Raw genomic sequence first — 13108 nt, forward strand, 5'->3', positions numbered from 1 at the left:
CTTATGGCAAATTACACCTATTTCTTAAGGCAAATTGAATTCCAGGAACAAATCCATACAACACATAGGAGTGCCAGCTGAGTTATTAGCAACAAGCCCTACTGCCGAGTGGTTAATTAGGGTGATTGAAGTCAGTATGCAGGATTGAAACAAATCCCAGTTTCCCTTTGCTGGGGCAGGCTGCAGATGTACCTGAGATCCCTGTGCACACTGGAAACACTGTACCCTGATAGTACTTTGCAAACTCTGCCTTTCCAAATCCCTTCCAGTGATCAAATCCACATTTTGAATTTACAGCCTTTAGTTCTCAGGAATGAATATGCTGACGTGCCCGGCAGGTTTTCCATCTGTGCCAATGGACACAATACTCTGTAATGAGCACTGATGGCATTCTTTTGTGCATGTATGTGTTTGTGACTACTTTTAAGCATAAAATGATTGCAGTAGGCAAGGCATTTCCACATGAAGGCTGGCATTCCCTACACTCGTAGGGCTGCTCAATTGTGCAAATCCAAAATGCATTGTAACCATGTAATTATGTGCTTGCATATGCAAAGGGAAAGGACTGCAAGTGCAACCTGTGCTGACTCTGCTGCTTTTAAAATATATTGGCCCTAGTGCTGGTCTGTCAGAGGAATGATCCCCTAGTGCTCCAGGTTTTACTTGCATATGATTTTCTATCTACCTCTTAAAATGTACTGTGTTATTTTTTAAATCTTTTGTGTATTCTCCAAAAGTTTTTGCAAGAGGAAGCTCCCCATAAATGGGTCTGAAACACTCCAAATTTGCTAGCACTGTATTCCTGATCTGTATTTTAGAGTCAGGCAAAGATAAAATCGGTTAGACCTGCATCAGAGCAGCAAAATTAGACTAAAATTCAGTGTCCATTATCATCAGCAGAAAGTTTTCCTCTGGCTGAAATTAACAGAATTTGTTTCATTCAGTATTTGAAATTGAAAACCTTCACCAAGTTTAGCTTTCATCTCGTTTTCCAGCACAGCAAATCTTTGCTTGCCTCAATACCCACCAGCAAGGTCCTTGCAGTTTGTATGAGATACCCCTTAGTGTGTGCTTACACCAGGCTGGCATCTAAATGTGCTTACACCCTCAATTAAAGCAGCATTTGCCCTGATGGGCTCCTCACTGAGGCTTGATTCACCTAAGACAGCTGAGGTAGGGATTAACTGTGGTCATGGAATTTTGGTAATCATTTCCATGTCAAAAAAGGAAGTATCACCCTGCTGAGCCTTTCTCATGATGGAATCTCACTGAGCTATTCCTTGGGGTATTTCAGAATTCAGACATTTACTTATTGTATTGTTGTTTATGCCAGAAGCATTATCCTCTCCTGTGGAGTCTTTTCCACTACACCTTCACGACTCACGAAAGTGGTGCCACTCTTAGGGAAGGACAATATTCCCCTAAATTTATCAAGAAAAAAATTAAGAGCTAAAAATTTTTTTTAATTGAAAAGGCTATTTAATTGATTGCTTATCTCCTAGGGTTTCTGATTGTACAGCTTCCATTGGCAGATTCATAGACTACAGCGTGCAAGATAATTTGCCACCAGTTTGTGTACAGTCCACAAGCTGCAGTGTAATTCAGAGAGAGATTCTCAAGGCAGTTTTAACTGGGAACCAATAATATTAAAACTCCCCACTGACTAAATTGACCCTTTCAAAATACAGCTTTGTAGTGCCAAAGACAGATGGCTGCTGGCTGTCAAGCTAGATATTTTTAAATTGGCCCAGTTGTTACTGTACCCTGCTGAAGAATATGCACTCACCCAAAAGAAAAGTCTTCACATGAAAAATGAAAGAGGTTCTTGTTTAATCAGAGGAATAAATGGTACCAGTTAGGGAGCACATGCAAGCATGTAAGAAACCAATAACTTTGCTGATTGCCTTATTATTTCAAGCAGGGAGGGGGGGTGAACAAAATGGCCCTGAACTTTTCTAGAAGCATAATAGGTGTTTATTTCTTACTGTGTTTTTATTGTCATTTTCTAAATAGAGTAACTGTGGGGCAAGGTAACTTCAGAAAGAACACAAATAACCAGGTACAAAACTGACAAAGCAGTCAGAGATTTTTTGCGAAAAAACCTCACAACTATTACCTGTTAATGAAGACATTCAGCTGCCAGTCCAGGAGATCCACCACCAAATATTTTTCTTGTATAGTTATTAGAAAAGTAGTTTTCCAGGACCTATTGGTGCATCTTTTCAAAAATTTCAGAGCTACTATATGTTTTCAAGTATTTATGGAACCTTCATGGGGTGGTTTAAGCAACTTATATTTAATATCTTTTAATCCTTTTAGTCTTTATCAGAGACAGTCCTGAAGGTACAAATTACCTCCATTTTATTTAAACCCTGCACAGCTATTTCAGCTCAATCCAATTTCATAATCAGTTTACAATAGCAAAACTAAGTTCTCAGCAAATATAAAGGAAGAAGGAAAAATCAGAGGGGAGTAAAATTCAATTTTCAAGCTTAGAAAAAGAGAATTCTGGAAAATAAGAAATCATGAACCTCAACCTCCTCTCTTAAAGCAATGTTAACACTTGAAAGGTTGCTAACAAAGGAACAAAGGATATCAGACTCTCTGAGCACTGTTTTTCTGTGTTCCCAGATGCAGAAGTTGATAATTACTCCTGTGAGAAAGTATATTTTTTCCTCTAATGGAAATGGCTGTCTCAGGACTCTTTCCAAAGAACTGAATACAAAAATCAACAAGAAAAATGTCTCAAATTTAAATCAATTCATATCTACAACCAAGTGGAGAAATCTCACATTAACCAGGCTATTCATCATCTATAATGTATATACCATGTGAGATTTCAAATTGGCAGAAAAAAACCCCTGCTGTGTCAGACAACTCTGGCCACTTTCTGCTCCATCACTCAAGAGTCCAGATCATCCTGTTCCACTGGTTTCTTCATTCATATTTATGAAACCATCAGGAATGCAAGTGGTGACATAGGGAACTATAGTTAAGACGACAGAGATTGTCTTTATCTCAGGTCCTTTGGATCGAGCAGCTGAAAAACTGAGCTCATGCCCTAAATGTCATCCTCTACATAAAATGGGGGTGACATTTAGGGAGCTAAGGTAGGGTACAGAAGAGGGAATAGGGGCTTAGGTCATTTGAGGGACACTCTTGTACCAAGTGATCCATCAGCAGTGTATGGTGTACTTGAGATTGTGCCTTAAACCACCCAAAATTACAGATGAGGTCGCTAAAACACACCTGGTCACAGCCCCCTGGGAATCCTAGCAGATGTGCCAAGGGCAGCAATGCCTATTTCTATGCCTATAATGTGGAGAGGGTCCTTTGTTAAGCCACACTCCTGAACAGAGCAGGTGAATTCAACCCCACCTGGTTCAGTTCTCTGCCTAAAGCTCAATTACATGTCCTTTGTGCAGGGAAGATGGATTTCTCACTGGGAGTTTTAAACATTTCTGTCATTATCACATTGATCGTATGAGAAGATTAAATCCCAGAACTCAGTCTTGCTATCCCTTACAAATACACCCTTTCAACAGTTTAGGCTTTTTACAATTGCACTTTTCCTAGGAGATATTTCAGATGCCACTGAATGACTAAAATAACCACCGAAGCCACCTTTGTGTTCCACAACCCATTAATGCTTGAGAGCTTTCCATATCACTCTTGGATTAGTCTGCAATTGAACATACTTTCAAGGGCACTCTGTAAGCAGTGGTACTAATGGACTTTAAGCTTAACATGAAGCTCCCTTCCTAAAATAAATGTATAAATAAAATACATGATCTTTATTAAGAAGTCAGGATAAAGAAGACAAGCCTTTGATGCAAGAAGGCGAGGCAGGGCAGGTGATGTGATTAGCACGTCTTCAGCATTTCAATGAGGCACAGTTCTCTGCCGTGCTTTACCCACACACTGCTCGTTGTCTTGCTGAAGGCAAAGCACCCAGCTTGGGCCAGGGTCAGCTGCCTCTCCCTTACCCCGTGCTCACTGGGGAAGACCAAATGCAGTTTAGAACCACATCAGCCTTAATAACACCACAGCCTTCCAGTGCTTGTGGGGGAAGGTCTATAAATGATGGTGAAGTGGTAAAGAGTCACTGTGAATGATTAGTTCAGCAGGTGCAAAGGCAATAACTGCTTAAATACCTCTAAATATTCCTATAGGAGTGAGCCTGACACGCAGTTGAGTTACAAGAAATAGGGAACATTCCAGCATCCAGTGACTTTACACATGTCACTGATAAAAAGCAGGCACTGGCTTTGGAGTTGCACTGGCAGAGGAACTGCACTTCTAAGTCTCATCCACACTGAGCTCTTATGGAATTAAATTTGCCAGGCAGCCAAGTCCAACAGTGACTTTTCTTCCAAGAAAACCACCCAGATGTAAGTCTAGATTGCTCATTGCATAGACAGGGTGATTGAACCAAATAACACCTGAGGTGGCTGGGGGTCCACAAAGGACTGGGCTCCATTGAGACTGACTACCAGAGCCACATCTCAGAATTTGGTTGAAATTAGACAGGCACTACTGTCTCTCAGACAGGGCAGTGTATCAGGGAACAAGAGGAGCAGAGCTGCTTCCAAAAGGAAATTGAGCTGGGTAATGAGCTCACCATGAGGGCACAGCTCCACAGAACCAGAGACGGGCAATTGCAGGAGGCCCTCCCAGCAGGTATTGGGCAAAAGCACAGAAGGAATTGACCCCTTGGGCCTCTGTTTAACTGATGCTCCTGGTTCTGTGGGCAAAAGGAGTGCTGCTCAGGATGATCAAGACTTGTTAGTGCTCTCAGGGTACTGACAGTGTTATTTTTTATCCTATAATTGAGTTCTCAGATCACAATACCAAGCAAAGTGCTCTTAGTGGTGCCTCTTCGAACTTTTATCAAAGGAACCTGGGAAATGGGTTTAAAAAACAAAAAAAAAGTAACTCTTCAACAAGCAAATGAAATCCAAGATTTGTTTCACATAAAGTAGTTCATTATTAAATTGATTTCTGGAATGTACAATGCTAATCCCTTATGTAACGTTTCCCTTCATTACCAGCACTCAAGCTGAGTCTCAGCAGTTACATTTCTCTCTCATTCTCTGCTAGGCAGGGCTGGTGTCTCAGAGAAATGAGGGAGCCATAAACCAGCCCTGGCAGGCACTTCCAAAGATGAAACCAAGGAGCACTGTCATCCTTTGGTAACCTGCAGCACAGCAGATGATGTAATGCAGCTTGTAGAAGACAGGAAGGCAAAAGATTGATTAGAAGCAGGGCTGATAAAACAGATTATTGTCTTCCTAAGCATGCTCAATTTTTCAGATTCAGCTCCTTCTTTTCTCATAAAATGTCTTTTCTCACTTCCTTTGAAAATACTTAAGTGTGTAGAAATCAGTTTCAATCTCATCTATCAGACCAATTTATCTGCCTATTTTTGTTCCTCCCTGCACACGGACACCTTGGAGGCTGTTGCACAGATATAAAAGCTTAGAATCAGACCCATAAGCTGCTACTTGTCAGAAGTCCAAAGCATATTTATAAATAGACATGTTTATTTTAAAAGAAAGTGTTATTCAAATGCACAGTTAATACTCAAGCATGAAAGCTAAAATGTCTCCTTCCAGCTCCTCCTACACACACTTTCTTTTCCAGAGAGACCCCAAAGTAAATATTCAAATAAGTATTTTATGATCAAGACATTCAGTATTTAATTGAACCTCATTTAACTGTTTAAAACTTAAAATAAGCTTGCAACAAGAACCCAGGGGGAAAAACTCCCAAGTTGTAAGAGGTAAGATGCCAGTCTGAGGAGGATAAACAAAAATTCTTTGGTTCCTAAATCTTCCCTAATAGGATTTCTCATTTAAATCCTTCAATACATTATTGTTTATAAAGCAGGAATTATACAGCATAAAAGCAACACATGGTTAAAACTGTGATACAATTTTTTTTTTAACAGTGACCTGTATTTCAGAGATACTAGTTCTACAGAGTGTGTTTTGTCATAAGTAATGAATATGCATTCAAATGGATTCATTTGGATAAGTTTTCCTGATTTGTATGTTGGCTGTGATATGTTTTCAGAGAAGTAGCTAGAAAGGATATTTTTTTAAGTGAGAGATTAAAATGCATGACCTTAAATAGAGCCCTCCCATCTGGTTTTCTTCCAAAAGTGTCTCAATTGCCTGTGTCATTAAGAACACAATACTGCTCTTTCTTGGGCTTTCCAACGAATATAGCTATGTTCCTGGGAAAATATAGAGAGAAAGAGCTGAGACCAGTGAAAAGAGACTAATAGTTGAAAGGATTTTGAGCTTTAGGAAATGCTGTTCATTTTCTTATGAGGATTATGTATGGTGTATAAATAGCATGAGATTCTCTAGGAACATTACACAACAGACAGACAATAATTATGTTGCAGGATTGCTTATTAAGACACATGGTATGGGTTCTTGAACAATACTCAGATTAAAAATACTGATCTATTTCTCATTTTCCTTCCATCAGCGTGACTCCAGAATAATTCCATTTAAGTCATTAGGGTTTTACATGCTGGAGCTGGCAATTAGTCTGTGAAGGGTTTTTTGGACAGTGACTTCATACTCTGTGCTGTGCCAGTAGGACTTATCAGAAATTAACACTTCAAAGGCTAAGCATGAGATTCTGATCTGGGTGAGAATAAAATGATCTTGACACAACACAACTGCCATCAGCAGACTACTTACTACAAATTTACACCTACATAGAGGAGAACAAAAATAAGATTTGTCTATCAAAGGATCTACTACTTCACCTTATTCAAAGCTGGTATTCCGTCAATTCTTTCTACTTCACATTTATAATATAAATTTTATTTATACATCACAGACATTAGAGAGGATCAACTTCCTCTGCAATGAGTTTTCATCTGTGCTCTACAGTCCCTCAATGTGCTGACACCTGTGTAGGAGATCCTGCTGCAAAGAGCTGACAACCTTATTTAATTTAAGGACTTTGTTTTCAGGACTTGCTTGCAAGAAATCTTATCTCCCTGTATCACTATGTGCCCAGCTAGAACTATCTCTTTATTTCATGTTTTTAAGGAGCAGAGTGTGGTCCTCCAGGCATACAGAACATGTCTTGCATTTACCTGCTTCCACCTTGCCTCTCTTCCTTTCCTTCCTCTGCCTTCAGCAGCCCCCAGTGGATCTCCTTAGCTCGCTGCAGACTGTAGGATGCCTGTGGAGATTCTGCACCCCAAAAGGAACAAGAATGGTAGGCAAAGTGGGGGATACTTGTAGGAATCCAAGCAGTGCCATTCCATGCTTCTGAATGGCCCCTTCACTGAGTGTCCCCTGATTGGGGCTGCACTAGAGCCTGTTAGATGTCCAAGTTCTGAAGTATGCACACACACTTCACCATGAGAAATTTCCATTAGGATTGGGAAGGGTATCAATAGCAATAGCAGAAACTCAACAAAAGTCTCTCTCTCATCTATAGCACAAAAGTTTAGTCATTATGCCTGAGCTATTTCTGAGTCCAATACATGAGAACAACCTATGAGCTATGATCCTCTTCAGAATGTGTCTTTTTGCACAAATCACCCTCAACAGCCTCTTTCTAGACCCCAGAGTTCCTGACACTCCTTATGGAGTGGGGTGATGTCCAAGGGGTCCACAGCTTTGGGGAGCCTGCAGTGGTTTTACTACCCGTGTGACAGTTGCTGTTCTTTGCTCTTTGCACTATCAACCTCTATTCTTTCCATCCCCATTCTCTCCTGAACATCATCTGCATGATCAAGTCCCACATCAGCCAGATTCAGAATACTTTCACTGCCTTCCTCTCAATGCCATGAATTGCTCGTTCCCCTGGCCAGTGTGACCATCACAATTGTGTCCAAATGGGAGCTGGACCCACCTCGCAGCCCAGCAGCCTGAGAACTCACAGGGTGACAAGAACCTGTCACCACAGATAAACCATGGAATGTAGCTTTTCTGTATGAGGTGTCATTACAGCTGGTGAGTGTGAGTTTGCAGCTGGAGATGAGGCTGTGTGAGGTGTCTGCAGAGTAAGATGTTGATATAATGTCTGTATCACTGTTTCCAGCAAGAGTTCATTTGGAAATTGCTTCATCACTTTGAGAGGTCTTGGAAAATGCTTTAATCTCTCCACAGAATTTTCAGCCTGTGATGTTTAGCATTTAACAATCACATTGTCTTCTTAATTTTAACAGATAAATCTCCATTTCCACCCATACTCCTGCAGGTGGATTTCAAAGGCAGAATTTGTTGACCATTTTTGGCTCAGACTTGTCTTTCAATTAAAAAATTAGTTGTAATATTTTTTGACTTCCTAAGAAAACAAGACTTATGCAATTCCTCTAACTATATGTGTGTTCTCTATCTACATTTACATTATTTTCTCTACCTTATATAGCTTTTGTACCTGTTGGCCAGTTTCAACTAAATTTTGCAGATTTATAGATGTTGAAGTTCTTACAAGGTTTGTGAAAACTGGCAATGAGGAGTTTGTGAAAGCAGCCCAGACCTAGGTCAAAATGTCTTCTCTGCAACTGATATTCCTGATACCTGATTGTACCTCATTCATGTCTGCACTTGCTGCAGTTACACTTTGAGTGGCCAGAGAATCAGAAGGGAGGCAGGCTCAGAAATGTAATGGCTAAAATAGCCCAATCTTTCTCAAAAATCTGCTGCTTGGAGCAGTGTGTGAGCTTAGTTACCCTTGGTATTAATCACAAGCAAGTTTGTCACTCCAGATTTACACTGTTAAAACTGAGAACGAGCACTGCCTTTATGAATGTTTAGTTAAACTTAGTGGCAAGAGTGAAGGGCCAATTCAGCAAACTGTTAAACTAAGCATGAAGTGCATTGGTTCCCTTAGGAATAGACACAAATAAAGGCTGCCATGAGAAGGTGTGTGAACCAGCAAAGTGATGGAGACAAAGCAAAACCCTGTTACCACACATGTGGAGATCAGATTCTAGCAAAGATTTTCTCTCCCACACACAGAGAATTATTGGTATTGGCCAGCAGGTAAGAAAGAATTAAAGTTAGTGTTCAGCTCCCTGAATACTGCAGCACTGGCTGCTACACATACAGAACCAAGGCTTTTTATTTTTTTAATTAGCAAAATGCTTCTGAAGGTCAATGAGACCGTGAACTTTCCTCAATGCCATTTAAACAGGCATCTTTCATATTTAAGGCTGTGTTTGGTGTTCAATCTGTACATTTCATTACTGTAATCTCTCACATATGCTTCTTGCTTTGTGAAATTTTCAGGGAAGAAAATGAATGCTGTTTTTCCCATTAGCCACTCCTTTTCCTTGTGCCAGTGTCAGGCTAGCTGTGAAGAAGACTGTCAGTTTGTTTTATCACATGCATCCCAAGGCAGCTGCTTTTTTTTTTTTTTTTTGCTCTCTGATTCCCTCTGTCATCACAGCCTTTGAGGTCTTGATCTTGGACCACTCCTTACTGAAACACATGAATGCTGCTGTTCTCTTCCCAGCTATTCCAGCTGCTTCTGCTGCCCCATTAGAGCATCAGTGTCAGTATAAATAATTATATGTATTTAACCTTTTACAAAGCATGAAGTCTCCACGTTTCAAAGCAAAAGGGGGAAACCCTTTTGAACCTGGGCAGCCAACACTCTCATTATTTAACAGCACTCTGACATTCTCCATCACTAACCTTTGACAATAATGACACAACTTTCTGTTTGCAGAACTCACTTTTCCATGTGGGTTTCTTTCACTCTTCCTCCTGGTTGTGCCTATGGATGTCTCTCAAACCACTTAAGAGAAAGGAGTTTTTCTAAAAGATAAATGCAGTGTGAAAGCCACTTTCCTCTTCTGTTCAAAGACACCTTTCCTGTATAACCCCCTGTGAAACACTTCCTGTATTATGAGGCAGGAACAAACTCTGCTTTATCCCTGGTATGTAACAACCTAGACAAAGCCAGAACACCCTGATACAGGATGTGTATGAAGCTGATAAGACTGTATTTTTGTGTTTGATGCTTGTAAGTAGTTTGAAGCAGAGGGGATTGAAATATCCTGAGGTCCTGATAGAATTGCTGCTTTCTTCATGCCTAAAGCTGCCAATGAGACCATGGGAGCATGGAAGGGCATGAATCACTCACAGCCCACCTGTAGATTGACTGGAGGAACTCTTTTCCCTGCTATTCTAAGAACTTTCCAGTCATATACCTATCTACAATAAGATTTTGAGGCAAAAGATTTTTAGGTAGGAGATTATTGAACTGATTTCCCCAGCTCGTAAAACTTTTGGTCAAAGTACTGTTTTGAAACACAAAACCTGAAAGGATTCAATCAAAAGCTGACAAAAGGAAAAATTTAGATTTTTTTGTTGTTGTTGTTGTACTGTGTTGAGGTAGGTGAAAGAGAAGAATTCACTGAGTTTTATCAGGAGACACTCACGATGTTGGTTTTGGGAAATCAAAATTTTCTTTATCCTTTTGCCTTTCCTTCATGATGCTGTGTATATTCCTTAGCGTTTCATTGCTCACCTGCAATTCAAGGCTTCTCTACCCACCTTTTAAAATTCATTATTATTTATGGCATACACTGACACCTCAAAGAAATGTATCTTAAAAAGTGAATCTTTGTTGCACGAATCCAGAACACTCTGCATTCACATAATTTAATCTACATAAATTACAGAAGGAATAAATAATGTGGGGAACAAATAACTTTAGAAAAAATACTCTCCATTTAGTACGAGGTACTTTGTCGTACAGTATGTAAGAAAGGGTGAGATATTTCACTTCACAAAGAAAAATTGGTGGAAAGAAGAAAAAGTCATGGTGTTATCTGTTAAAAATCTGTTTCCTCTTACCCAAGACATAAATCTCCCCATTGACTACGGCTGTGCTGAAGCGGTACTTGGAGAACTTCATTGGAGCTCTTTCTGTCCATTTGTCTTGGGCTGGGTCGTACCGAAATGTTCTGTTACTTAATCGATCCGGCTCCTCATCAGGCAGATCCATCTGTATGAAATATGACAGCCATATAATAATATGACATTTGGAGCCCTCCACATATGCCTGCAGGCAATTAATCACAGCAGACAGCTCAGCAGATAAATAGCATAAACACATCAATTATAGCTGCAGGGGATTGTAGTCCCCAGGGTTTAACAGCACCCATGGCTGGTGGCTGGGAGTCTGCTGTAGAAGGCCAAGGGGTAAGTGGGTATCTGTGTCCTGCAGCAATACAGACAAGGATTTGGGTACTTACTCACAACACATTCAGGGTTAGGGTTAGGGTTAACAGTCCCAGCTCTGGAAGAACATACCCCCTTCCACAAGGCTGCTGTACAGTCCTAATAATAATGAGGGAAAACCAGTCTGTCCCTTTTTTTATGCTGAATGTTGAAATCTCTTTCCACTATTACTCTGACTGTACCATGAGTCTCAGTCAGGTACTTTGCTGCCCTTTCTCAGTCCTACATTTATTTATTTATTTTTATTTAGATATCTTATCCTAATAAACATTTGCATGTTTATTTAGTCAGCCAAACCACAGTGATGTTGTTTAACAGCTGTAACTTCAATAGTTTTCATTATAAGCTCCTAACCCTCTTGCTATGTCTTTGTTGCCATAACACTTTTTATACTCACTCCTACTCCTCTTGTTCTCTCTAATCTTTCCACCTCTCTGCCTGTCTTATACAATGCAGGGAATTCAGATACTGTTTTCTGGGTACAACACCCTTGAATGTTAGCAGTGGGATGTGGAGGGAGGATTCTGAAATATTTTGGGATGTAAGTTTTCACATAGAGAGAGTGAGAAGGAGAGAATTACTTTGCTTGCTTGTGATGGTGTCACATGTGTCCTTGTTTTCTTGTTACTTTTCTTTCCCAAAAGACCTTTCCAACATTAATGTCATGGACAAGATAGTAGGAGGCAAGCTAAAGAGTAAGTCTAAAGCCCCTTGGTTATTCCCTGTAAGTGCCTGGGGTGTGTTCTTTCTCTGTGGTAAGTGTGAAACACTAATTTATTCACTGAAAGAGGGGTATTTTAAAGCTGGTATTTTCAGCACAGACTAAACATGTACTTAGGAGAAGACACCACTTGAAATGCTGTAAATTCACATCCAACCACATTTCCAACCTCATTGGTAATGTTCTCCTTGGAGTGCACAATGTTCTCTCTGTGTACAGAAGATGTAACTTCCAGCAGCTTTTCAGACCCTTGTGTCTCAGGGGTCTGAAATCTTCCTCTTAGCCTCACGAAACATTTTCCCCCATTATAACAGCCCCCAGTTACCAAGGCTGGAGTCACTGTGGGTTTTAACTGTGCTGGCATCAGGAGCCAGACCAATGCTGAGTAGAGCAGCACTGCTGTGAGCAAGTCCTTGCCCTCCTAAGCTGTCATTTTATGTCCTGGCTTGACTTTGTCTTGCCTTATTTCAATTACAAAGCCTGAGTGGGAAGGGAACATGTATTTATCTCTGTCCTGTAATGGACACATGCATTTAGGGCACTCTGTCAGTGCTGTTGTTAGTGTTTGTTCAGGATTGACAGAACATTCAGTGCTGCTCCAGCACAGGGACAGCACCTGGCTTGGCCAGCTCATTTGCTTTCCCAGTGCAGCTGTGGTAGCCCCACATATACAATCATTGCATCTGACAGGGGGAAGATAGATGGTACCAGAAGAATTCAGCACTCTCTAGTCCTGGTCTTAAAGGACTTTTCTCAGAACTTTAGCTAATTTATTCTGGTCTGTGCAGGTATGCCATAATCTTACAAAGCTGTGGGTTTTGATCAATTGCTGTTAATCTGTTCATCTCAAACCTATTTCTGTATAAACTCAGACACCTGTGCATTGTTACTGATAGTATTGGTAGGCAGGTATCCACGTTAGGTAGTTTTTAAAAAAATAATTTTTGGCTCAATATTCCTGACTTGTGCTTCTAAGCCACTTTTCCCCTTTCTCAGTCTCTTCTGGAAAAAAGCTTAATAAAGGTGGTTGTCTGACTTCAACATCCATCTTTGTTATATGACGTATCTTTCAGTTCAAGTTTTTTTACAGATAGATTGTTTCTACATTAAGTATTTTTTAGTTCTTCACATATGAGATACCCTTTTAGAGTTGTTC

At 40.3% G+C, this 13108-nt stretch overlaps 1 protein-coding gene across 1 annotated transcript in view; it reads right to left on the bottom strand.

The window, feature by feature from the left end:
- The window catches only part of KBTBD12 (kelch repeat and BTB domain containing 12), a 41153-nt gene that overhangs the window by 16513 nt on the left and 11532 nt on the right, over positions 1–13108 (bottom strand). The window contains exon 4 of the mRNA XM_083869149.1: positions 10845–10995. Coding sequence (XP_083725275.1) covers positions 10845–10995 — 151 coding nt within the window. The remainder of the gene's footprint in view (positions 1–10844; positions 10996–13108) is intronic.

The sequence above is a fragment of the Zosterops lateralis genome, assembly GCF_965231275.1.
Source record: "Zosterops lateralis genome assembly, chromosome: 11".
NCBI lineage: Eukaryota > Metazoa > Chordata > Aves > Passeriformes > Zosteropidae > Zosterops > Zosterops lateralis.